The sequence below is a fragment of the Triticum aestivum genome, chromosome 2B (assembly GCF_018294505.1).
Source record: "Triticum aestivum cultivar Chinese Spring chromosome 2B, IWGSC CS RefSeq v2.1, whole genome shotgun sequence".
In the NCBI taxonomy this organism is placed as follows: domain Eukaryota; kingdom Viridiplantae; phylum Streptophyta; class Magnoliopsida; order Poales; family Poaceae; genus Triticum; species Triticum aestivum.
The window spans coordinates 326,714,650-326,741,639 of record NC_057798.1 but is presented as its reverse complement, the minus strand read 5'-3'; the positions used below and the strand labels follow the sequence as shown (position 1 = coordinate 326,741,639).

General features: G+C 50.2%; 1 protein-coding gene and 1 long non-coding RNA gene across 4 annotated transcripts in view; both read left to right on the top strand.

Moving 5' to 3' along the window:
* The window catches only part of LOC123044850 (mediator of RNA polymerase II transcription subunit 33A), a 103,774-nt gene that overhangs the window by 40,890 nt on the left and 35,894 nt on the right, over positions 1-26,990 (top strand). Inside the window, exons 1-2 of one of the 3 annotated variants that reach the window (XM_044467720.1) lie at positions 25,139-25,217; positions 25,818-25,928. The exons of the other annotated variants lie outside the window; for them this stretch is intronic. Coding sequence (XP_044323655.1) covers positions 25,906-25,928 — 23 coding nt within the window. The 5' untranslated portion in view covers positions 25,139-25,217; positions 25,818-25,905. Of the gene's footprint in view, positions 1-25,138; positions 25,218-25,817; positions 25,929-26,990 lie in introns of those variants that run through there. 3 annotated transcript variants of the gene reach the window in all.
* LOC123044851 (uncharacterized) lies at positions 15,541-18,650 on the top strand. The gene is made up of 3 exons (XR_006420570.1): positions 15,541-15,741; positions 16,317-17,580; positions 18,037-18,650. It is a non-coding gene; the product is annotated as an uncharacterized lncRNA (long non-coding RNA).

Sequence of the window (26,990 nt, the reverse complement as noted above, 5' to 3'; positions counted from 1 at the left end):
CTCGAACCTGGGTAAACATCTTGTCCTCGTCCCTTGTTCCCCATTGATCCAAGATCCACAGCTCGGGACCCCCTACCCGAGATCCACCGGTTTTGACATCGACATTGGTGCTTTCATTGAGAGTTCCCCTGTTGGATCGCCGAAGGATTGATTGCTCGCCTGATCATCGGAGATGGCATCAACACCGGGGACATCTTCGCCCCCGGCCGGCTTTTCGCGTTCGGCAGCATTATTCTGCACGCCAACTCGACCGGTCATCTCGACTAGGTCGACAGTTTCGCCCCTGAGTACCGGATCAGGTTCGGTAACCTAGAGTATGTCGCTGACACTCGTGGCGATATGATTTTCACCGGCTTCTTAGCTTTATCTAAGGCACTCGCAGACCCTGAAGCATAGACTTCGGGACATCTTCCCGATATGATCTCCGGATCGACTCTTACCTCGCACCCGGCTTCGGGCCTAGATGCAAACCACCGTGTTCGAAGACCGGGAGTCAACGCCGACCATACTCACCCTACGTACAGCGGACCTGGCTTCGAGCCTTGACGGAAGTTCGGCATCCGAAGATCGGGGGTCAGCCCTGGCCGGACTCACCCCCCATCTCACCATCACTCCGTGGGTCGACTCCGAAGAAATCTCACACGCTAATCCGACTAGTTTCACCCTGATAAACGAGGCGTTGGATCGGATCCAGATGATGACTATCACGGATGGCCCATCCTCGGCCTACATTCGGCGGGGCCACGAGGTTGGCCACAGGGAATTCTACGTTAAAGACAAGCCATTGGCAGCCGCCGCCAAAGACGAGGCCTTCAACAACAAAAGGATCACATCATTTAGATTCCCGATTCGATGATTTTCGATCCTCCGCCAGGTTTTTCAAACCTGACAGAGTCTCGGGGGCTGCTATATACAAGGATTGCACAACTTTGTTCACAAAATCCGCTTTATGGAAAGAATATTACATGGCTTACCTCGAAACCCGTCAGGAGGCCACTGGAGGCTTCCTTCAGTCCGCTGTTAACGGACCAAATACTTCTCAAAACCATGTCCATCAGGGTGTGATGTTCCGCAATGATGGAAGAGCTATTCACAACCTCCTCCATCACGCACCCAGTTGCAGCCCGATCTCCCGTGTTTGTCGCTGGCGGCGGGGCCCCGGCTCCCCCTTCAGTGGAGGGCGGAATTGACGCCTCCGAGGGCTTTGGGGGCTCCGGAGCCGTCTTTCAGGAGGGCTCAGATTGACCGAGCTCCCCCTCCTTGCTCACTAGGAGGGATCCCCCTCCTGGCCTTCGGTGACCGAGTTGCTGACCTCGGCCATGATCTTGTCGCCACCACCTCCCGCGTCCGAGCCAGGAGGGGTCCTTCGGGACAACACCTCTCCGGTCTCCCCGGTGACCGGAGGAGGTGTAGAGCGCGACGCGGTCCCACTCTCTGTCAGTTCGGCTGGCGTAGAAGTCCCCTCTGAAACTTGATCAACGGGGAGGTCGCGCGGTGGGCTGTAACATGATATGCACACATACTATCAGTAATAGGCTAATGAAACAAGCGCCAGGGGATCTCCGAATCCGTACCTTTCGGCACGGGGCTTGGCCCTGGGGTTCCTTTTCGGAACCTCCTCGGACGCTGCGGACTCCTCGTCGGAATCCGAGCTGTCGTCAAGCATGACCAACTTGGGCCTGCGCTGTTTCTTCGGGGCATGAGGAGGTTGCTCCTCCTCGGCGTCTTCTGAAGCCGCCCTCTCCTTGTACGAGAGGAGTCGCTCTCCTCGTCCTCTTTCTGCTCCCCCTTGAGGGCGGAGGGAACTTGGGTCTCTCCGGACCTGGTGTCCGGATGTGCTCTTGAGCGGAGGCCTTCTCTGGCCTCCCTCACGTCGCTCTTCTTCTTCTTCTCTTTACTATCTGGCGCCTTGTACGGCACCACGGTCAGCATCTCCCCCAACAGGGCCGACCTGGGGTCTTTGGGCTGCGGGGCCGAACTGTCGATCTGCATGGCTTTGTCAAGCCAGCCCTGCGAGGAAGGGGAAGGAAAAGTCAGATCTCTTGTTAAAAGACGAATACCTGAACATAAGATAATAAGACTTCATTACATTCTTAGGAGGGTGCGCGGCGTCGAGGCCAATATCCTCCTCTTTCGCTGGCCACTCCTTCTGGGGTTTGAATAGCACCTTCCACAGCTTGTCATGGGTGGTGACATGGAAGTGGAGTACGGTGATAGGATCTTCGGACTTGTAGGCCCACATTGGGGCGGCCCTTTGTTGGCAGGGTAGAAGGTGGCGACAGAGCATCACCTGGACCACATTGGTCAGTTTGGTGCCCGCCTTTATCGCTTATGCAGCAGCTCCACCTCCGTGGGTGACCCCCAGTCGAGGCTCTTCTTGGTCCACGAGGTTAGCCTCGCAGGCAGTTCAGATCTGAATTCGGGAGCCCTGCCCAGGCCGCGTCGCGTGGTTCTGTAATGTAGAAGCACTCCTTCTGCCAAACCTTGACAGTATCTATGAATGTGCCCTCCGGCCACTCAACCCGAGCGAGCTTGCTAATCATTGCCCCCCCCTCCGCAGTCCGCCTGCTGGCTGTCGATAATCTTCGGCTTGACATTGAAGACTTTTAGCCATAGGCCGAGGTGCGGTTGGACCCGAAGAAAGGCCTCGCAAACGACGATGAAGGTCGAGATGTGAAGAATGGAGTTCGGGGCCAGACCGTGAAAATCTAGCCCGTAGAAGAACATCAACCCCCGGACGAAGGGATGGAGCGGGAAGCCCAGTCCCCGGATAAAGTGGGGGACGAACACCACCCTCTCGCCTGGCTGGGGCGTGGGGATGACCCTCCTCCTGAGCTCAGTGAACGACGTTGGCCGGGATGTAGCTGGCGCGCTTCAGATCTTCGATGTCCTTGTTGGTGACGATGGAGGCCTCCCACTTGCCTCCCGCGCCAGATCCGGCCATGACTGGATTGAGGGAACGGCTGGGAAGGAGTGCTTGAGGAGAGGTGGTTTGGGGCGCTGGAGCTCTGTAGATTGGGAAAGCGATGGCAAGAGGAAGGAGAAGGCGTACACAGATAGCGGCAGCCGCTCCCCCTTTTATTAACTATTGTAAATACCAACAGTCATTTAATTGCGTTGCGGACCTCGCCACTTCCTGATATAATCGCGACGTTATGCGCGAGTGGGGTAATCAAAATCATTGACCACATTCCTTAAAAAACAGGCATGATCTCCGTATTGATGGGACATGCCAATAGAGGCACTGCCTCGAACCGCGGATCGAGTTTCCACAACGGTTCAATATTTGTGACCGGTTGTGACCTTTCGTCAAAAGCTGTCAGGCAAAGGCACTATTCACATTGGAATGGTTGGCCTTCGGGGCTAAGCAACATCTGCAGTTCGGATTCCGAACATTACCCGATTAACACATGGCCGAACTCGAGAACCTAAAGGAGGAGAGGAACTCACCCTGCAAGCCGGAGACTTCAGGTATGTCAAGAACTCAGGAAGCAATGAAGCACCAACGTTGGAGGCTAGTTCGGGGGCTACTGAGGGAGTCTTGGACTGGGGGGTCCTCGGGCTGTCGGCCTATCTCTCATGGGCCGCCCAGGAGGACCACACTATGAACTGCTAGAAGGCCGAACTATGAGGAGACTCTGTATCCAGACAGGAAGCCTTTGGTGTCTTGGTGTGTCCTCCAAGTCAAGAGGAGAAGAATCGGCATGTTATCCCTTCCTTGTAACTGACCATGTGTAACCCTAATACCCCTGGTGTCTATATAAACCAAAGGGTTTAATCCGTAGAGGCTAGAACAACAACCATCAGCCTACTCGCCTAGGGTTTAGTTCATCTGATCTCGTGGTAGATCGACTCTGTAATCATCCTATACACATCAATATAATCAAGCAGGGCGTAGGGTTTTATCTCTTCGAGAGGGCCCGAACCTGGGTAAACATCGTGTCCTTCGTCCCTTGTTCCCCATTGATCCAAGACCACAGCTCGGGACCCCCTACCCGAGATCTGCCAGTTTTGACACCGACAGTCCTCTTCCCCCGGAGACATTGGCGGGAAGGGTTGCCACACAAAGGCAATTTTGAAGGGGGACAGTGGCGCAGTCTATCCTGACAAAAGGTGGTCTTCGCCTGCAAAGCCACCGTTCATGACGCGCCGGTGGGCTCGGTGATGACCTCCGCCCTGCGCGCCCGTCATCTTGGTCTTCTTGCGCCGATCGGGCAACCTTTGGGGATTGCTTTGCGAACCGGCGCGCTGGCCTTGCTCCTTAGCACAAAAGAGGAAATCCTCCTCATCCGCGCCTGCTGGCACGACCTCTGCACCGTTCGTTGCTGCGCGCGTCACCCACGTGAAGGCGCGGGGCCGCGCGATCGGGCTGAACAGCCCTTGACTTGCTCGTCCCTGAGAGGGTGCCTCAGGAGGCAACCTCGGGAGGCCTCCTCGCTAGAAGGCGTCGCGAGGCTCTTTGTTGTAGGGTGAAACCCTAGGTGAGATCTTTTCACACTTGAGGGGGAAATGGATGGATAACAAAAACACAAGAGAGGAATACACTCAAACAAAACTCAATCACACATCCACTAGAATCGCAAACACATGAGATCCACAAGCATACGAGAACAATCCAAGGAAACAAGCACAAAGATAAGGTTCTTCCCACTCCTAAGGAGGTGAGGTCTTGATGATAGTCTTCTCCAAAGAGGAGGTCTTGAAATCCACTTGGGATCCTCTCCTAAGAGGTCTTGATCTCCAAAAGGAGTGGTAGAAGGAGCAAAGCTCTATCAATGTCTCACATATACTTTGCTAACCCTAAACATGTCCCTAGGTACTAAATATATAGGTATGTGGGCGAGGGGGACGAAGAGGAGGCCCAAACAGCAGCCCTCGGCCGTCCATCCTGAAGGGCCCGTGCGCACGGGGGTCTTGTGTGCACGCCCGTGCGCACGGGGTGCTACAGTGGCCCGGGCTTGTGCACACGGGGTCTGCAGCCCGTGCGCACAGGGGTGCGCGTCTTGTTTCCAAAGTGCTTCTGGGAGGCCCTTGGGCACAGGGTCTTGGGGGCCCGTGCGCACGGGGTTGCCTAGGAGGTGCAACCTTCGTCTTGTTGGACTCCTCCTTTTTCGAGGCCTTGGGGTGCTTCTCCTCCTCCTTTGGGGTGTCCCTTAGCTGCTCGGTGGCCTTTGTCGTCATACCTAATGACACATAGCATATTTTGGTGAGGTAGCAACCAAGTTCCATTCATGTCCATATCTATCTCGAGTAGGAGTGAGTTCACCTCGGTTTCAATGGCGCGTGCTCGAGCTCTTGTCATGGGTCCATGTGGTGCTTAATGTGTTGGTGTAGGGTCCATGGGGATGATGGTAGGATGCTCCGCATCACCCCCCTCCCCCCCGGTGAGATCCGTCCTCGGATCGTGATCTTCATCACCATGGTATGGGGTAAGTCCTTGATGTTGAATGTGTCGCTTACATTGTACTTGTTGCGTGGGATGTCGATCTTGTAGGCGTTGTCATTGTATCGTGCTAGCACCTTGAAGGGTCCATCGGCTCGTGGTAGTAGTTTGGACTTGCGCTTGTGGGGAAGCGGTCCTTTCAGAGATGTAGCCATACGAGATCGCCCGGTTTGAACATCATTGGGGACTTGTTGATGTTGAGCTTGGTGGCGAGCCGTTGTACTTGACGCTCGATCGTGGCCCTTGTATCTTCATGCACCTTCTTGAGATAACTTGCTCTTGGACTTGCGTCCATGTTCGCTCGTTCTTGAAGTGGAAGTGGTAGGATGTCCAATGGGGACAACGGATTGAAGCCATAGACGACCTCGAAGGGGGACTTGCCGGTAGTAGTGTCTTGCGCGGTTGTAGGCGTACTCGGCGATGGGTAAGCACTCCTTCCACTCCTTGATGTTTTTCTTGATCAACATGCGTAGGAGAGTATATAGCGTCCGGTTGGTGACTTCCGCTTGGCCATCGGTTTGGGGATGATAGGCCGTCGAGAATAGTAGCTCGATGCCGAGCTTGGCGCATAGTGTCTTCCAAAAGTAGCTTAGGAACTTGATGTCTCAGTCTGACACAATTGTCCTTGGCACGCCATGTAACCTCAAGATTTCCCTACAAAAGAGATTGGCCACATGTGAAGCATCGTCTATCTTATTGCATGGGATGAAATGTGTCATTTTAGAGAATCGGTCCACAATAACAAATACGAAAACCTTTCCATTTTGAGTCCTAGGCAATCCAAGTACAAAATACATGCTAATATCTTCCCATGTTTGATATTTGGAAGTGGCATATGTAAACCATGAGATTGAGCTTGGGACTTAGCTTTCTGGCATGTAGAGCACCGGTTGGTGAAGCGTGCGACGTCGCAAAACATCTTTGGCCAAAAGTACTTGAAGGAGAGTGTGGCATAGGCCTTGTCGCGCCCGAAATGTCCCATAAGTCCTCCGCCGTGAGCCTCTTGCAAAAGTAACAAACGAAGCGAAGACTGGGGTATACAAAGTTTGTTAGCACACATGAGATAGCCATTCTTGAGATAATAGTTCTCCCAACAAGTGTTAGCAAGACATTTGGCATAAGGAATCGCAGACGAAGGATCATGTGCATAAAGATCTTTAACATGCTCAAAGCCAATAACTTTCAATTCAAGTTGAGTAACTAACATGCACTTGCAGGAAAGAGCATCCGCCACAACATTCTCTTTACCCTTAATGTACTTGATCACATAAGGAAAAGATTCAAAAAATTCACTCCATTTAGCATGCCGTTTGTTCAACTTGGTTTGACCTTCAAGGTATTTAAGCGTCTCATGATCGGTATGTATGACAAATTCATGTGGGCGAAGGTAATGCTCCCAAACATGCAATACTCGCACTAAAGCATATAATTCTGTCGTAAATGGGATAGTTAAGTTGAGCGCCGGAAAGTTTTTTGCTAAAGTATGCAATGGGTCGCTTTTCTTGCATCAAAACTCCACCAATACCATTACCACTAGCATCACAATGGACCTTAAAAGTTTCGTTGAAGTTTGGCAATGCAAGAATTGGAGTATGTGTAAGCAAAGATTTGAGCTCATCAAATGCGGTAGATTGAGAGGGTCCCCAAACAAAGGGTGCGTTCTTCTTACTCAAAGCATGTAATGGTGAGGCAATAGTGCTAAAGTCCTTAACAAGCGATAGAAACTGGCTAGACCAAGGAAACTACGCACTTGTTGCAAATTAGTGGGTTGTGGCCAAGTTTTAATTGCTTCAGTTTTAGACTCATCAACATGAACACCCTTGGAAGACACAACAAAACCCCAAAAAAACAAGCTTGTCAACACCAAAAGTGCATTTCTCCATATTAGCATAAAGACGCTCTTTTCTAAGAGTTTTCAAAACGGCCCTAAGATGAGTTACATGATCTGGAAGACATTTACTAAACACAAGTATATCATCAAAGTAGACCACAACAAAGCCAATGTATGGGCGAAGCACATAATGCATGACATGCATGAAAGTACCGGGTGCTTCTGATAAGCCCATAGGCATAACTAACCACTCATACAAGCCAAATTTAGTTTTAAAAGCGGTTTTCCACTCATCACCTTCTTGAATGTGAATTTGGTAATAGCCACTTTTAAGATCAATTTTTGAAAAAATGGTGGCGCCGCTAAGCTCATCTAACATATCATCAAGGTGTGGAATGGGATGCCTATAGCGAACGGTGATAGCATTTATGGGTCTACAATTGGAACACATGCGAAAACTACCATCCCTCTTATGCACAAGTATGACTGGAACGACACAAGGGCTTAAGCTTTCACGTACATGCCCGTTGTCGATGAGCTGTTGTACTTGCCGTTGTATCTCCTTAGTTTCTTCAGGTTTCACGCGGTATGGAGCCTTGTTTGGTAGAGGTGCACCGGAGATGGGGAAGACCGGGAGGTAGCTCATCGGGGAAGTCGTCCGCGAATTCCTGCAACAAATTAGACAACACTAGAGGAAGATGGTTATGTCGGCGTCCTGGATATGGGGGTATCCAGCCCTGCCTGCCTGCGGCCCACCACGTGGCTCCGTCGACGGCCCGGCCCAGCTTCAGCATCAGCAACACAAGACCCTCGCGAGGGGCCAAGCCTCACGAGGCGGACGACACCAAGACCCCCGAGGGGATCGGCCTCCTCAGGCTGGCTCCCGAGGGGCGGAGAGTTCTATGCGAGGTTTACCTCACGAGGCTCAGCTGACGTGAGCCATGAGACCAAGGCCAGGCGGGCGCCAGGCGGGCGCAGAGCGCAGGTTTTCTCTTCAGTGCAAAGGAGGCAAGCCACAGGCGCGGAGTCCCAAGGAATCAGCCAAAGGTTTCCATTCCGGTGCAACGAGACCAAGACCGCCAGGACGACAGGACGGAGGTCATCGACGAGCCCATCGAAGCGTCACGACCAGAGGCTTTTCGCAGGCGAAGACTACTTTTGTCAGGATAAGCTGTACTACTTGTCCCCTTTCAAATCCGGCCGTTGTGGGATCCCTTCCAGCCAACATTTGGCAAGAGGACCAAGGTCACTATAAATAGGACTAGCCACCACCATAGAATTGGAGACAAGTCGAACTAGCTCACACCACACCAGCTCCCTTGAGCTGAAGAACACCTCACCTCCTGAGGCCAGTTCATCCATTGTACTAGTTCATCCTCAGTCCTCCGAGGCAATCCACCAAAATGCTGGAGTAGGGTATTACACCGCAAGGTGGCCCGAACCAGGATAAACTGTTGTGTCTCTGTGTCTCTTTGAGCTTGACGCGCTAGGCTTAGGAGGATCGCGAGTAGGCAGGCTGGGTAGGTTGAGATCTCCGTACGCACCCCAGAGTTCGAACCTCTCAAGGGTTTGCGGATCCCTTAATCCGACATTTGGCGCCAGGTAGGGGTGCGTCGGATCTTCTCTTCTGTCGACCAGTTCTCCGCCGCTCCACCGACGCCATGGCCGACGCCCCGAGGGCGCACGTCAAGCACTGGGTCGTCCAGGCCTCCTCGGCAGCGCCCGCCGACGAGGAAGACCTCCACTCCGCTCTGCTCGCGGCCCACGCTCCGCCGGGGGCGACCGACCGTGGAGGGCGCACGACGCAACCTTCTCCACTGGCGCCACGCCGCAGCCGCGCCGCCGTGCGATCTGCGAACTACGCTGCAGCAACCGCTCCACACACGCACAGGGAACAAGCAAACATGTGAGCAGCGGTCATCGTGGCCCGAGAGCTCTTACGATGCAGGCTGCTGGAAAGTGGCCGTGACGCCCTGCTGGAACGGGTCGCTGAGTTGCAGGATGCGGCGTGCAGGGGGCGGCGCCGTTCTGCACCCTGCCCACGTCGCAGGCGGTGGTGGGGGCGTGCGCTCATCCCTGACTCAACCGCGCTCCCCTTCCCAGGGCCCTTGGAGAGCCTCTCAACGCCGACCAGCCCCGCTGAGCAGCCCGCGCCACTCCGAACGTGCCACCTCGGCGCGGGGCTGCTCCAGGCGACACCACCAGGGGCCGCGCTGGAGTATCGGCCCCTGGCCGACAGGACCAAAGGGCGACTGAAGAAGGCGGGAATGTGAGGCAGCCGGGTGGCGCTCCTGGTGCGGACAGCCTGGAGGCCTACGTCCCCGTCGCGATGGATCCAAGGCACGCGCGGGGACAGGGCCCCAACCGATCCCCAACGCCAGGCTGGGCGCTGGATATTCACGAGGCCGAGCTCTCCTTCGAGCCGCCACCAAGCCCTGCCAACATCTCCAACGGCGACAGCCTCTGGGTACAACTAACGCCGCAGGAGCATGCTTCCGCTGACCATGGATCGCAGGTGAACCAGGGTGCAGCTGCCACCAGGACTCTCAGGACGACGGATCCCCCGCAGGAGCACGAAGGACGTTGGGAGCAGCGTAGGGGAAGCCCGGCGGCAGGGCCCTCCTCGCGCTGCACGGAGCAGGGCCCTGCCTAGAGGTAGGTTCCTCGCCGGGGAAGGCGCCGACGAGCCCTTCTGCCCGATGGGGGGCCTACGGTCACCGAGGACGGCACCAGCGTCCCCCTGGCCCCTTGGTCTTGTCCTGGTTTCCGGTCTCCCCAACGGTGGTCAGGGGTGGCGCACGCGGGGTCCTCGTCGGGCGACATGAAGCAAGACTCCAGCCTGTGAAGGTCTCCGCTCGTGACACTCACGTAATAATGAGTGGGGCTGTACACGCCCCGGAGTCTCCTCAGTGCCGCCCTGGGGCCTCACGGGGGCTCCCGCCCACGTCCTAGTGGAAGCACCATGCTCCGCGCTGGCCGTCGACACTGTCCCCAATGACTATGCCCGTGCCCAGCTAGTGGAAGCACTTAGCTCCGCGCTGGTGAGAAGACTGAAGACTAGCTAGACGCCGGACGCGGCCATTTGCTTTTGCCTCCTTTTTTGTACTTGCTTGTTGACTTCTTGAAGCAGTTTGTTTTTCGTGCATTTATAAAAATGGGGGGAGTTTTCTCGTTTCGTGTCACTGCTTGCCTTCAGTTCTTGCGTTCTTTCTGGAGCTCGTGACTGCTGCCTTGCCCTCAAGCGCCTCACGAGCGGGGGCTGGGTACGGTGCATGCGCTGGTGCCGATCGCTCCCCCTGGGGACTCGAGGGTGCGGCCGCCCCGCGCGCCCACCTCGTCACGGTCTGGCAGTTGGGTTCTCACGAGGCACTCTACGGCAGGCCGGCAGGCCCCTCGAGAGGCACAGAACCTCACGAGCCCGCAACAGGCTCGCCTCAGGAGAAGGAGCGCCGCCGCGACACCAGGCCTCACTTGAGACCCACGAAACCAAAGATAAGTCATAAACAACTACCTCGCTCAACGGCCCGCAGCCCTGCGGGCCCTCGCTCCGGGCGCTACTTCAAAAGCATTTCACAATCTCACACATCATAAGGGGCACCCCCTTTTCAAATGCTCTCACAAGGATGCGTTCAAGTTTTCGTCATACAGGTCAAAGCAAAAGAAACACGGGCCTAGCTGGATGCGCCTTCTTCGTCACTCCCATCCGCGCTGCTTGCGTTGTGGCCTGTGTTTTTAAGGCGTCCCGCCTTGGACGCTTAGGCGACGCTTAGGCGATAAGGCGCCCCCCAGCGCCTTACAAATAGGCCCGCCTTACGCGCTTAGGCATCCGCCTTAGGCGCTTAGGCGTCGCCTAGGCGATAAGGCGCCCCCCAGCGCCTTAGGTCGCCTTACTGCCTTAAAAACTATGGTCGTGGCTGCCATCCTCCTCCCCATCACCACCCGCGCCAGCTTCTTCGGCCACGAGCACAGTCGTGTCGTCCTCAGGAGTCATCTCCTTCACCAAGGCGTCCACATGGCCATCCACCCACTTGGCGAGCTTGTCTTGGGTGGCCGCAGGCACGGGGGCTAGCACGGTGCTGAAATTGAAGTGGGAATCAAGGTTCAGGAGGTTGCTGAAGATGCGCGAGAGTGCGCGCCCGAGGAGGCCCTGGCTCCTCTCCTCGACAAGCTGGCGAGCTTTCGCGGCTTGAGCTTCCAGGCGGGTCACGATATCAGTGAAGAAGTTGAGATGGCTGGCGTAGTCGCTCTTGTGCGGGTGAGGAGCGCTCTCGTCACAAATTGCACCCAGGGCATTGTTGGCTTTGACGCGCAGACCTTGGAGCATGGAGCCGTGCTCGTGTTCCAATGTCAGGCGGCGGCTCTTTTCACTCGAAGCCTTCAGGAGGGAAGCGGTGTCTTCGACTTGCTTCTGGAGAGAGGATATCTTGGCACGGGCAGAATTCAGGGCAGATTCGGAGGAAGTCAGGGCCCCTCGGGCAGCGCTCTCACGCTGCTCCACAGACTACAGCTTAGCCTTCAGGGTGGAGGTCCGACCCTCAAGCTCGGCCTCGAGCAGCTCCAGATCCAGGCGGTGCCTCTCAGCCAACTCAGCACGCGCCTTCGCCACCCTCTCCTCCACCTCCAGCTGGACCCGAGCTTCTCGGGCGGTGACAGCGTCCTCAGCCGCGGCAGCCTGCCGCTCCCTTACCTCCAGCGTCTCCAACGCCAGGCTGTGCTCCACGGTCTCCAACGTCAAATCTTCATGGCGCCTCAGGAGCTCCGCCTCGGCAAGGGCCGCCTCGCCTGGTGAGGAGGCCAGAAGGGCGCGACGCTCCTCGACTTCGCGCTCAAGAGCCGCATTTGAAGACAGAAGATCTCGCTCCCGTTCCTCGGCCGCCTCACGGCGGCGGTTGGCTGCCTCGGCCTCTTCCATGGCGCGGGCGCAAGCTTCGCTAGAAGTCGCGAGCGAGGCCGCTCGCACGCTTCGGCTTCGTCACGCTGAAGTTTCCCAAGGTTAATGGCAACCTTCAGCCGCTGCCACTCATGCTCCAGGCGGCGGTTCTCTGCCTCGAGCCTGGTGTCGACGTTGGCGAGCTCCCCGCCAAGATGGATCATCGCACGCATTGCTTCACCGAAGAACCCGAAGCGCACAGCGCTGCGCCCACGAGCGAGCGTGAGCTCGTCGCCAAGACCTTCGTCGGCCCCAGAGGCCGCTCGGGAGGCGCTGGGTGCCCCGCCAGCCGCCGGCCGGGGGCTGGTTGGTGTAGCCCCACAACTTGAAGACGAAGGCCGCCTAGGGGGCACCCCCCTGCCGGCAATGACAAGAGAAAGGATCGCCGGTGCATCCCTCGTCTCACGGGCTGAGTCGCGGGGAGAGGGAGCAGGGGGCCCGGTTCCGGGGCACCCTCACGACGTCGCGGTAACTGGAGTCGCCCCCACGCCCTGCGCAGGATCAGGGCGCCGGAGGCTGTGCGCGGGCGTCAAGCTGGAATCCTTGGGGACGCCTGCTTCCCGAGGTTTCGCCTTCGTGGGAGCCTTACAAGACCCAAGCCGTGAGAAAACGCGGCGCGCAAGGGGATCAAGAGTAAAGGTACTCACTCATTGGCAGCCACGTATCTCCTCGGCTTCAGTGGCCGACGGGAGCCATCGTTGCGGCACGGGGACCTCTTGCTCTTCAAGAGCGACTCAAGGCACAGGCGGGGCCGACCGGACCCCGACGGGCGATCCTCGGGAGGAGGAGCGCTCGGCGGGGCAGCCGGGGTAGGGACCCCGGGGGCAGGGGCGCGCGGCGAGATCTTCTGGCTTACAGCTCCGGAGCCATTGGTGGGCTCCTCGCCGCCAGCAACCACTCTAGAGCCACCACCCTGGGCATCAGGGGCCTCTGCCTCCGGAGCTTGGGGTCGTGTCAGTTCTGCGGCGACTCCTTCCAGGGCCCCAGGAGCCTCGGCCTCCTGGGCCACTAACGACGCCGGGCCTCCGGAGGAGCCCTCGACAGCTGCTGGAGGCGCGCGCCCCCTGCCTCCACACTCGGGGCGCACGCGGCAGGATCGATCAGGAGAGGAGCCACGAAGACGGGGTTCTTGCGGGGCCCCTCAAGGCCCTCTGGAAGCAACCCCCACTCGTCGAACAAAGGCATCTGCCCAGCGAAGACCGCCTTGTTTGAGCACAGATAGAGAAGGCAGCCACCCCCCGGAAGGTCAGCGGGCTCGGGCTCGCCGGTCAGGAGTTTGAGCACCATCAGCAGCCATGGCCTCTGCATCCTCATCGGGTCTTCAACGCCCGCGAAGTCCCACATTGGGCGAGAATGGCGCTGGATGGGAGCAATGCGCTGCCTGACGAATTCCTTCACCACCATTGGCGCCGTCACTTCCAGTTCCTGGAGCCTCGCCAATCTCTTCCAAACGAAAGCAAGATGCCGGTCGGAGAGCCTCTCGTGGCACCAACCGGAGCTAGGCGAGGCCAGTGCCCCAGGAGTCAAGAGCAGGGGGCTGAACGCGCGGGCATCCATAAGAAGCCACTGCTTCCGGAATCCCTTCGCAGTTGGCGAGAGCTCGAAGTCGATTCCTGAACCAGCGGTTGCGGCCACAACTTCAAAGGTCGCGCACCTGGAGCATTGGCGGGCGTCGACCAACTGAAGCAAGAAGTGGTGAAATAAGGCCACGGAAGGAGTGATGCCGACCATGGCCTCGCAGAGGAAGGCGAAGACGGCGAGAAGGATAACAGAGCGGGGGTCCAGATGCAGCAGGTGGATCTGGTAATGCGATATCACAACATTGAAGAAAGGGGAGAAGGGAGGAATCAACCCCGCGAGAAGAGCATGAAGATAGATGGGGATCTCGGTGGCGCTCATCTCTTTCACTCGCCAAGATGTAGGGCGGACGGCCTTCGCCCTCCCCTCATTCGAATCGGCGGCAAGCGCATGGCGAACCTTGTCCAGCCCCTCCTGATTGATCACCGTCGAGTGCTCAAGGGCTGGCTCCAGGGCCGGCGGAGGACCGGCCGGGGCGAGCGGCTTCCCCTTCTTCTTCCTCGGCTTGGGGGCCATGACGAGTGTATTCATCTAACTGTTGTTCCTCTTCTAGCCTGCAGGATCGCGCCACTCAACCCCCGAGAGCACCAAAGAGCCGCCTCTCAACACCTACAAGCCCAAGGGACCTTACACAACCACCATCGTCTCGGTAGAGCAGGCAGTAGGTCATAACGCTCTGGGAGAGACGTGCCATGTCATCATCAACCATGCCGGCAATGTGACATACTGTGAGGGGCAGAGCTATGAGATTATTCCTCGGGTAATTGTCTAGCCGTTTCCACCATTCTCAGTTTTCCATTGTTAGAATGCTGAACAGGGAACTCTTGGTGTTATTAAATAGGAGGATAACATATCAAGTTACCACGTACTGAAAGAAATTATGTTCAAAACTTTATACATTAATTTGAGTTCACTGAAACATGGCTTGAGAGTGCTTCTGGGCTTGCACGCGAATGACGTTGGGTGGCGTGCGGTGCTCGGGAGACGCCACCACAATGAAGGCATGAACAAGCTGGTCCATGCATGGTTCTGGCTGTACCACAGGTAGGATCGCATGGTATCCTTTCCACTTCCATCATGTTTCAGTTGTGCCAATGCCTTCTTATGATACAAGATTGCAACAAATGATTACAATCAATAGTCATCTCTGTTATTACCTTTCTGTAGATGTATGTTCTGTAAGTTGATCTCAGTTCATCTGGGTGTTCTTTTAGGAATAGCTCACGGTTGTGTTTTCTGGCACCAATATGTTAGGTTTATAAAGCTAAATGAGATCTATATATAGCAGGAAAATATGCATATAGCCCAGATGTGGTGATTTCAAGATGAAAGGAAGAGCTGAGAAGCTTGAGAGAGCTGGAGGAACAAGGAGAAGCTAAAAGGATAGCAGAAGATGAGGCACTGGGGAGCTATTAGACATACAATGTTCAACCTTGGTTGCTGAGGATAAATGCAAAAGAAAATCATCAAGGCTATCTTGCATACCATGGCTCTTTGAGGTTCACGTTGAGGTCAGTTTTAATCTCTTGTAATTCAGTGTATTCTGAAAACAATGAACCTTTTATATTTATTCCGAGTCACCTGTCTAATATTTGTCATGAATACTCCCTTTGCGGGGATGTGATGCCACCGCTCCACTCCTCGAGTCACCTGTCTAATTGCTTTGATCTTTGTATTTTAGTACAGACAAGAATAGCTTCAATGACATCATCTCAAATCATCAAGTTGTAACTTCCCTCTTGAGTGGGTCTTGTATTTTAGCAGGCTTATATTTGAAATAGTTGAGGGCCACTTGTGTTGTTTCTATATGGGTGCACACCAAATTAAACCTTCCGAGAAGATTAATGTGCTCATGATTTACCTTCTGAAAATGGGAACTTGTGATCCTTCTGCGTGTGATGAGCTGGATATGAAAAAGAATGATGTAGATCTGCAGCTCTATAATCTGAACCGAATTAGGTATTCATTTTAGTCCGTTGTATCTTATATCTTGGTATTCCAAATCTCCATGTGTGAAGAAATATTTTTCAGTCAAAGGATTAATTTGTAAATTCTCTGCTTGTATATCCTATTTTACTGTTCAGATTTTTCCTAGAGATTTGGGCTGGCAACCAAAGATGTTCAGCCTTAATGGCTTGTGATATATTATCATGTTTAGGATAGACGAAAATAAGATTGCAAAGGTACATTATTTTCCTGAATAAACTAAATAGTGTTACAAATGGTGATAAACATGGGTAGTTTTCACTTCTTTATTACTGCTGAATCATGATATAAAATGCATGTTTCTTGTTTTATACCTTCAGTGTGGATTATTACGTGAGTACCTTGTCATTAACTTTCTTTATTTAGGACTACTTTTGTTTCATATTCATACTAAAACTTTTCTCAGGATACTAAAATTTACCCTTGCACTCAATTTTTCTAGAGCTAATAAAATATCTCGTTATAGTGAAATTTGACTTTTACTATTTTTTTGTCAAGATACTCAGTTTTCTTATGTTAAAATTTATCTTGTTACTGAAATTTTATAGGAACGAAGAGCTCAAGATTTTGTTTTGTTCATGAAGATGCATAATCAAGAGGAACCACGAGGATTCCTAAGAACACTTGAGGTGCAGCAACATCACTTAACCTTTTCATGTTACCCTAGATGATTTATCATCCTTGCTTGCCCCTCCCGACAAGGATTCATATCAAGAGTTCAATACTTGTTGGGGGTTCCTCGCAATGCACGCACAGAGAGGCATAATTTCTTTGCTTCCCCCATCATCTCTGCAATAATATGGCGTGCATGTGCAAAAAGAAGGATCTGATGGTCTACTAAGGGCTTATAGGAATGAAGAGCGGCTTATCTTCTTTACGTGTTTATCTGGTAAATATTCATCTCTCAGGCAATACAAATCGTATGGTTACAAGTTCAACAACAACATGGGGAGCACTGGCGTGGTAGTCCGACGGTAGAGGGATGGCTGGGCAACAGCCTACCGAGGAGTTGGAGGGAGGGCTTGATTGGGCCACACCTGTCCACGAGGGCTCGTTGGTGGACTAATCAAGAAGGGGGGAGGGGCTGGGTGTATCTGCAACACGCGGTTCCGGCTGGTGTGCTCCTCGGCGGTGTCCGGGACAGGTGGATGTGTGGGCGGCTGCGTGTGTGAGTGTGCTTCGGTGATGCGTGAAGAGGACGCGGGGTGGCCAGTGCGGTGCCCTGGTGAGCAGGTGGTTTGATCCGGACGAATTTGGCCATCGTGGCTCGACGTTGGACTTGCTGGTGCATGTTGTGCAGAGCTCGAGAGGTTGATCCGGGCGAAAGCTTGTCTCCGGAGTTTCCAAGAGCCGGTGATGGCAAAGCTTTCGAGTGTCGTTTCCTTCCTATGGGCATCGCCGAGGTATTCTCAGCCGCAATTTATGCTGCTTCGGAGGAAACTCTAGAGTGTCGTTTCCTTCCTATGGGCATCGCCGAGGTATTCTCAGCCGCAATTTATGCTGCTTCGGAGGAAACTCTAGATTCATGTGATCGGACGATGACGGTGCTTTGGCATCATATCCCTCTCCAGGGTTTCATCTTTCGAGCTATGCATTAGCATGCTGGGCCGATGGAAGATGGAAGCAGATGCATTTATAACAAGGGCACTGGCCACAGGTTTACAACGACTTACTGGTTGTACTGATGGAGCAGAGTGCATATTTGTGCAGAGTCTACAAAGAGTAACTGAAAGACTCGACTGATCAGATTTGTCAGGAGGGCTTTCTTATTTATGTATCCAATTTTATGCATGCCAGAGGAAGAAGATCAAGGTATGTATATATAGCTTGATTAGACACAGTGGTAAATTTCTTATGCTTTTTTGGCCTGAATCATCTATTCTGTTGTGCGTACATGTACTACACAGTGTATTATTTTTTGGCCTGAATCAAAAAATAATTCAGTCATTTAACCTTCTCAAATCCGGATCATGTACTACACAGTGTTGTTTCTTTTGCCTACAAGCATCACGCACACCTACCAGTAGGACCTGAATGATGTGCAGAAGATAACAAAACAAGTTTACAAGTGTTACCGAAATTTCCTTAAGTTCTTTTCTCCTATGATTTACTGAATGCATCCTTGTGTTCTGTAATTGTGTAAAAAATGGCATCTTTGTGATGTACTTTTATTTAACTCAGCTCATTTTTCTCCGTATTGTACTTCTAAAATTTGCCAAGTTTCGAATTCCGACTCAGAGTGCTTATTCATGTTCTTTTTTTTGTTAGCTTTTAGTCAGCTGAGTTGAAGAAGCAAGTACCTGAAGAAATGGACAGATTGACATTTAAAAATCCTGAAGATATGAACATACAATCTTGCTGATTCATGTGTACTAGCCTGCTCATTCATATAGTTTATAATCTGAGGAAATATTTGCCGTCTATGTTAACCTCCAGTCTTGTACTGCTGAAGGTTGTAGTTTGTGTTGTATCATATGTGGGCATGTTCTTTACTTCAATCTAGACTTACGTGCCTTTGTGTTAAGTTGTCTTACATCTCAAGTTTTGTATTTTCATGTTTCATGAATTATGTGGGTATGTGGCAGCCCACATAATACCACATACAGTATGTGGGCAGCCCACATAATCCCACTTAAATAAGTGGACATATGTGGCAGGAAGTGGGCAACTGCAGGTTGTCCCACCTACAGGCTGAGTGGAAGAGAGTTCGTATTTGCCGTTGTATGATGAAAACTGGATGACATCTTATGATGAAAACTGGATGCCACCGTGCTTAACGTGTATTTCTAAATAAAAAGAATAATTTGATCAATCTGTTCTTATTTTTGTTATTCGATGGCAACTCATGGTTATTCGGCTTTTGCCCGTAGCAACGCACGGGCCTTCTACTAGTGCTGTTAATGTTGCTGATTTGTTCTTTTGTGAAATTATTCGCTTGCATGGTGTGCCAAATACTATTGTTTCAAATCGTAATACTAAATTTCTTAGCCACTTGTGGAGATGTTTATGGGCTAAGTTGGGGACTAAACTACTTTTTAGTACTACTTGTCACCCCCAAACTGATGGATAAATTGAAGTAGTCAATAGAACATTGTCTACTATGCTTAGGGCTGTTTTGAAGAATAATAAGAAAATGTGGGAAGAATGCTTGCCTCATATGGAATTTGCTTATAATCGTTCATTGCATTCTACTACTAAGATGTGCCCTTTTGAAATTGTGTATGGTTTTCTACCTCGTGCACCTATTGATTTGTTACCTCTTCCATCTTCGGAGAAGGTTAATTTTGATGCTAAACACCATGCTGAATTGATCTTAAAAATGCATGAGTTACTAAGGAAAACATTGAGTGTATGAATGCTAATTATAAGCTTGCTGGAGATAAGGGTAGAAAACATGTTGTCTTTGCACCTGGAGATCTTGTTTGATTACATTTGCGTAAGGATAGGTTTCCTAATTTGCACAAATCAAAGCTAATGCCACGTGATGATGGTCCTTTTAAGGTGTTAGAGAAAATAAATGATAATGCATATAAACTTGAGCTGCCTGCAGATTTTGGGGTTAGTCCCACTTTTAACATTGCAGATTTGAAGCCTTATTTGGGAGAGGAAAATGAGCTTCCGTCGAGGACGACTTCATTTCAAGAAGGGGGGGATGATGAGGACATCAACACCATTGTTACACCCACAGCCCCTACTGCTACATATACTGGACCAATTACTAGAGCTCACGCACGCCAATTAAATTATCGGGTACTTTGGTTTCTTGGTAATGATTCTAATGTTCACGAGAATATGATGCTGCCTAAATTGGATACATTTGTTTTGCTTACAAATGAAGGACCTGGCATGGATAAGAGGGAAGAACACTGGAGCAAGACCAAGCAAGGAGATGGTGGCATGCGCAAGGGGAACACGAACGGAGTTACAAGTGATGATTTCAGGAGTTTGAAGCCACCATAATGAGTGCATCAAGCCTTGGACGAAATATACAAGATGCCACTTAATAAATTTCGTCCAGAGGCTATTCTAGGTGCTGCGTCACCTTATTATTGGGCCAGGCCCATGTAATTTCGAAATACATAATATAGGCTATTTTTAGAGTCTGCATGTGTGAAGAAACAAGAGATAGGGTTGGTTTCGGACCCCTTCCCCAAGGGCCACGAAATCCCCCCCCCCTCTTCCTCCATATATACAGCCCTTAGGGCACCGTTTAGACTTTGGGTTTTGTTTAGATTAAAAGTTCGCCATCGCTGCAACTTTGCATACTTCGTTTGTGTTCAGCGACCAGACCAAGACGTCACAGAACCCCACCTTCGTTAATAAAGCTTTCCTCTTATATTTGCAATATCCAGATTGCAATCTCAGTTTCTTGTTTGTTCTTCGTTTGCTCGCAGGAAACAGACCCTTGTGGTCAGGTTGATCGTGCTCCGGCGTGGTCAATAACCCCTCAGAAGTTGGTTTAGCGATTGTTAAGGCGCGACGTCTCGCACCTTTGTAATCGGATCGTCAAGGTCGACTCCCATAGAAAACGATAGTCACCATCTCATCGAAAGACGGGACACCTTTGCCTCTATCAGCTACACATGTCACGGTAGTGCAAACAAGCATAGATGACGAGGTTCTCAAGGTAGGTTTCTGTGTGCTTTGGCTGTGGCTTGTACCTTTTTTCTCTCTATGTTCTTCCGGATTTGACCAGGCGCCGCCACAGTTCCCTCGGCCGTAATTGAACTGCACATCTTCCTCTCCATTGCCCCACACGGGAAAAGATGCACCTCTAGCTTTAGCTCCCAATAAATTGAAGCTACTCAAAGTCCAAACAGAGGTATCATTTATTTCTCATTCTTTTGCTTGCAACTCAGTTTCAGGATCCTCTAAAGCCGACCATAGTTTTAGTATCATGCACTCTGTATGTTCTCACCAAATGCTCTATAAAACACTTCTGCTCAGTAGGATGGTTATTACTTATTTATTGAACTAGAGTGGTGAGTGCATGATTGGTGTGCTATGGTAATTGACAGTTAAAAATTAAAATTTTGGGTGTGCCTTTTTACTAGCATTTACGTCGTTTATGTACATGTTGCTGATGTGCAACATATATAGGTCCTTTTTGTTGACAATGGTAACCCTAAGCAAGGAGAACAATGTTGTTTTGATCAGAAATTTGTGATATTTTCTGCACTGGTATAATGAGAAAGAGGAGAACGTATATTGGGTCTTGTCATGGTAAGAGACACTTTTGTATTGTGCATATATTTCTTGTTATTTGTTTCAATCTTGTTCAAGTTGATAAAATATTTAGACGTTGTCCCCTACCTGAGTCTCCGAATGAATATGTTGAAGTTTTGTTTTGCTGATCTGATAATATTCTAGCTTAGCATTGAAAATTGACATCATTCATATATGCATCTTCATTTTCTACTTATTTATGATAGAAGTTTTTTATCTTGCATTTAAGTTTGTTTACTGACTTACAGAGAGAGATTTGAATCTTGTATTATATATTGGCCAATGCAATCAATCTAGAAAATACATTCCTCTCTTGTAGACTGACGAAGAGAGCGCCATTTAAGCAAGAAGTTGACACGAACTTTGCAGTTACTGGCAATGTGAAGGTAGTCCGGTTGATTCCCTCATTCCACTAAAAGCTATTAATTCAATGATGATAGTGAGATTGGAATCTTGTTATTCTTGTTGCTCTTTTTAGATATTGGAATACACCGAACCCAGATTTTGATCATGGCTCTACTTCAGGTGCCTTGTGATGCTTATGTAGTTGTGTGTAAAAGCACTCTCTTATTAGAAAATAAAAAATCATATCCAATAAATAGCACCACCAGTTTGTGCTGTAACTGATAAGACTCTTGTCTATCAAAATATCAATTAAACACCTGCTCGACGCAATAGAGTAGCATAAGAGAAATTAGCGAGATCTTATGAAGCTTAGAGAATGTACAAATTTGTGCAGCTACATAGTGAACTATATAAGAAACTTCACAGTATTGTTCATAAAGTTTTGAATGTCACCCCTGCCCTTGAGACTACAAGACTTGGAAGTAGTTCTGGACTTCTGTCATTGAGCTCCTTGCTCTTAGCTATTGATAAAGCCTAATCTACTTCAGTATAGCTCTGAGTGTATAATTTTATTATGTGTGAATATGCTCGTTGTTTCCATCTTGGAGAAGTAAAATCTTATCAGACTACGCATACACAGATTGTTCTGATAGTACATTATGAAATTTTATGATATTTGCAAATAATCAATTCCTCATGATTTTTTATGCCTTTTCTTTGGATTTTTTAGAGAAACCCTTGTTATCTATCGTTGGAAACTTTTAGATCTAGAGATTGCACATGTGCTAGAGAACTCGTTTCTTCTTCTTCTTCTTTAGATCAGGCTGAAAAGCAAGTTGCTATGGAAGTGAAGTCGATGATTCAGAATGAGAAGAAATTCAATGGATTTATTGATGATAATGAACTTGAATTATTTTGGCCAACTATTTCAATAGCTGGCATTACATCATCCGTTATAGCTCTTATTGAGAGAAGAATGTGTGGAAGGCATCTTGAAAGAGCACATGCAGAAGAAGTCACTATAAAGAATAAAGTTTTTTTAGAGTGAAACAATGAATTCCATCAACTCCCATGTCTCGAGTCCTTCATGTTTTCTTCACTTTAATACCCGACTTGATTGATCTTCGTGGAAAAGTCCCTGCTCTTGAAAACCTCTTGCACACCATTAATTGAGCGAAAGCTGGCAACCGAATGAAAGAAGGAGATTAACGCCCTTGGAAGGGCTGCCACTAAAAATAAGCTAGCTAAACAAACATAAAATATGAAATCTGAGGAAGAGCAAACAGGCAAGAGACAAATGTCCGCTGAAGTTACCACACGAGAAGAGGCGGCAATTGTGGGCTCGGTGTAACATAGGCTTTGTAGTTTTTTTGATAATTCATAGATTTTGTAGCTATGCGGAACACCAGATGCATTACAGGGTGGCCAGGGTGGACCTCGGCCCACCCTGAGATTTTGAATCAGCTTATGGATCTATTACTAGGCCAGAAAGAAAAATTGGCCCAATAACCCTTACCGCCTGAGCACACACACATCACACTCTTGTCCAGATCGAGCCAGGCAATCACCCGCCTCGTCCCGACTCCCGAGTCCCAACGCCAGACGCCCCCACCATCGCCGGCTCGCCGCCCTTGCCGGTCACCTGCCGGAGCCTAGCCGCCGAGGAGGATCCATTCTTCCTTTCCCGCTCCCCTACGAGCTGCGTGCGCGTGCGCCCCTGTCCTGCATGACTGTAGCGCTGTCCCCCTGCCCCCGAGTGCCCAAGTCCGGCGAAATCAACCGTCTTTTCTGAACTTCCCAATTTTTGACTTAAGGTATGAACTACCAATTTCCGATTCGCAATTTCCAATTTTACGTTTTTTATGTGCTATGCTATCCAGTAGATGAACCGAACACATACAAACTTTTGCACACCATTTTTGGCCCAAACAACATTAATTGAAAATTTTAGTGTGTTTGTAAGACCATATTGAGTTGTTTTTATGTGATATTGGTAATTAGTTAGAATAATTATGTGTCATATTTCTTATGAATTTTTTTAGGGAACGAACCACCCTGTTCTCAAATGCTAGCTCCGCCACTACCCATAGCAATGCCTCACACTGATGCACGTTTCTTATGAATAATTGTATTTTATTAATTAGGTTTTCATATATTTCATCTATGAATTAAAACAATACAAGTTTCAGTTAAGACGCCTAATACAACATGTGCTGCAAGTAACTAAATTTGAGTGACATGAGGTGATTGTCCATATACCATGGGGATGGATTGAATGGGAGTTGAGAATCTTAGAATTCCAATATTTGACTATGAGTGTAAATTGGGCAAAATTGTGTCGTCTCCTATGTACGCAGAGTAATTCTGCTTTTATCCTGCAAATTTTTAGTCGTGCTAGATATGCTCATTACAGAGCACATGCTGTCATTTGAGGGTGGATATTCTACCTGAGTGTAACACTCGGGTTTTCAAATTCCCTAGCCCAAGCCACTGATCATGTAGCCGCCACAATCAACATTCAGGTCCGGACCGGCGAGCAGCGTGGCGGCGCCCACTCGGCTCCGCCGAAACGACAACAGCCCACGCGGAGGCATCTCTCTAGGTTGTGCGGCGGCGACGCAATGCTCATAAATTTGGTCAGCTAATATAGAGAGAGCAAGACTTCGACTTTAGTTTCTGAAGATGATGAAAGAATTTCAGTTAATTATTACATCTCATTTTCCAACCCGATTATCATCAGAGTGTAAACTGTGTCTTTGAGTTGCGTGTAGGTTATTTGTATGTATTGAATTTCTACAGTTATATTAAGATTCATATTACAAAAACTTATAGGTTATGACCGGATATCCCAATGGACAAGGAATAAATCTTGTTCAGATGCATGGTGCCCACGGGTGACTGTTGATGCGAGCTGGTGCTGTCCCATTGTGGCAATACAGATTTGAAGGCGGGGTAAAGGCTAGTGATGACATCGAGAAAAATTACGACGAGCAAGGCAACGACATTGTACAGTAACACGATCATGTGTGTGCCCTCTATGTGGCAGCGACGGGTATCCATCGAGCAAGGACAACAACGCACACATACATACATGTTTAAAATGGTGCTCGAGGCCGCAGGGCCGATCTGGCATGTGGATGGTAAATGTCTGATTATCAACACTGGATTTTGAACGGTTCGTTAAATTTAGAGACGTTAGTTTTACTTTACAAAATATTCATGACTTATATGCTCTTCTATCAAGTGTGAGTGGAGGAAGGGTGAGTGGGAGAAAAAGAGGCTCGAAAAGATGAAAGAAAAAGTTATTATAAGATAAGTGTTGTCGAGTCAATCAAATATATGCATTGTATAGTAGCAACGCACGGGCCGTTCCACTGGTTACATATTAAAGTACACTCACTGGAGGTGCGGTGGGCGAAGTGGGTACACCAACAAACAAACACCAGGACCAACATTCCACATATACCCCTTTTCTACTATCACCGCGCCTCCTACATTGCCGACGGCGAACGAAGCCACCACACCCGCGAGAGTAAGCCGCTTCGCCGCAGCCGAGGGCGAGGAGGCGGGGCCCGCCGTTCAACATGGCGTCGTTGTCCTCGCCGTGGGTTGAATGGACCGGGGAGTACACGAAGGCGGCGCAAGCGGAGGGCGCTCCCGCCGAATGAGTGGGCGGGCGCGGGTGGCCACAGCGGCGGCAGCCGCGGGGAAAGAGGGACGTACAGTTTTCGGCGGGGCTGGCCGAAATGCTGTGCGCGCGTGCTCCTCTCTGGGGAAAGCAGCGGCGCCGCCCCCGCCGCGGCGTGGAAGTACGCCGAGGCTGCCCTCGCCGCGCGCCTCGCGTCACCGGCGCTCCTCCTCACGCTCCTCTCCTCAAGGTACATGACAGTACAGGATGGAGGAGAGGGGAATGCGCTTGTGGTCCCTGCGTGGGTGTCTGATGGAACCTGCCATTTTGCGAATCGCGACCGAAACAATGCTAGTTCGGATCTAGGAGTTTCTCTTGGGACATCGAATGGTTGGAGTTAGACGTGGAAATGGAAGAAAACTTTATTTTGCCGTACTTATTGTAGGCAGGTGATATCGTTCCCCAAAAATGTTACCCCCTCCGATCCGAATTAATCGACCATATATACAATTGAAAATGGACATTGTATAGAGGTTGCGTCATTTAATTCGGATTGGAGGGAGTAGATTTTTTTTTTGCCGTGCGACGAAAATGCACAGGTACATCTGTGGATGAGTAGAGGCAGATGTACTGTCTTGCCTCTCTAATCAATACTGAGTTACTGACCGTTCAAGTCATATTAGCTGAATTATACCAGAAAATAACTTGTGTTTCAGAGCACTCACTTTTTTTTTGCGAAAGTTCTGAAGTACTTAGATAACAGAGCAAAATCAAGCACGTGTTGAATGACAGAAATAGACTGTTTGCAAGTATTATATTGATGGGTTCACTGTGTTCCTCCTCCTTGAAGGGTCATTCTCTCAACGGGTGGCAAGCCAACAGCGTATCGACTTTATTTGGAGCTCTTGCGGAGACATGGATTCAAATTATGTTTTCAGATGAAAGCGGCAAATTCCAACAAGTAACCTTATCCCAGTCACTGCATGCTATAGTTAGTTATACAATTGTGTGATATTAAGTTTTGAAATTACACCAGAAGCATATGTATGCTTGGGTATGAAGTACTTATAATTTGAATGTATACAGTCTTCAACCTTTATGCATTATACTCTACACATCCGGACCGGGCATATCCTTGAGGATTTGCAAGAATGTGTTCTTCAAAATGCGTATAATCTGTTGATGTTATGGAATCAAATTTTGAAAGGGGGTGCCTCTTGTAAGGTGGTTAGTGTTAAGGAGTGTTAGTATTAGGTCTATGAGGCCTATTAGGCTATATTTCCTTTCCAAGTCTATGTAATATATATACACCCCATGGGCTATCAATGTAGGGCAAAGCCCTAGGTGGCCCAGTCTTCCACACTTGGAGGTGGACCAAGAGAATAACAAGAACACAAGGGCAAACAAACACTCGCACAAGATCCAATCACACATGCACTCTTTCCACAAATGAAGCAGCACAAAGGTTGTGGAGGAGCAACTCCACCTTGCTGCAGCAACACTGAGAAAAGACCCAATCAACCGTCAAAGAGAGAAGAGCCAAATCACTAGAGCAAGCAGACAAGCATGGGGAAGGAGAGAAGCGATGGTGGGGTTGCTGCCTTGTGGATGGAGAAGCAGATTGGGAGCAAACAGATGCAGAGGAGGAGCAGGCAAGCAGCCAAGCACATCTACAGATCTACCTACAATGCAGGAAGAAACAGAGTACTAGGAGGGGTAGAAGAAAATTCAGAGGAGGCCGGCGGTAGAAGTGAGATGAGAATGGGAGCCACACCTTGCTGTTACGCCAGAGTTGGGGGAGAGCTGAGCCCGGCGAGGAGGGGCACAGATCGGAGCTGTAGAGGGAAGAGCCGCCGCCAAAGGTCAGAGAGGAGAGAAGGAAACCCTATCGGTGGATTGGGTGATTGGTTCGATCCTCTCTGTCCCGCCCTTCGCCTCTATACCTGTTCGCACTCGCGCGCGAGCCCAATATTTCCAGCAAAAGCCCGCGAAAGCTTCCCGCGTGGGCCACTCTTTCCCGCTT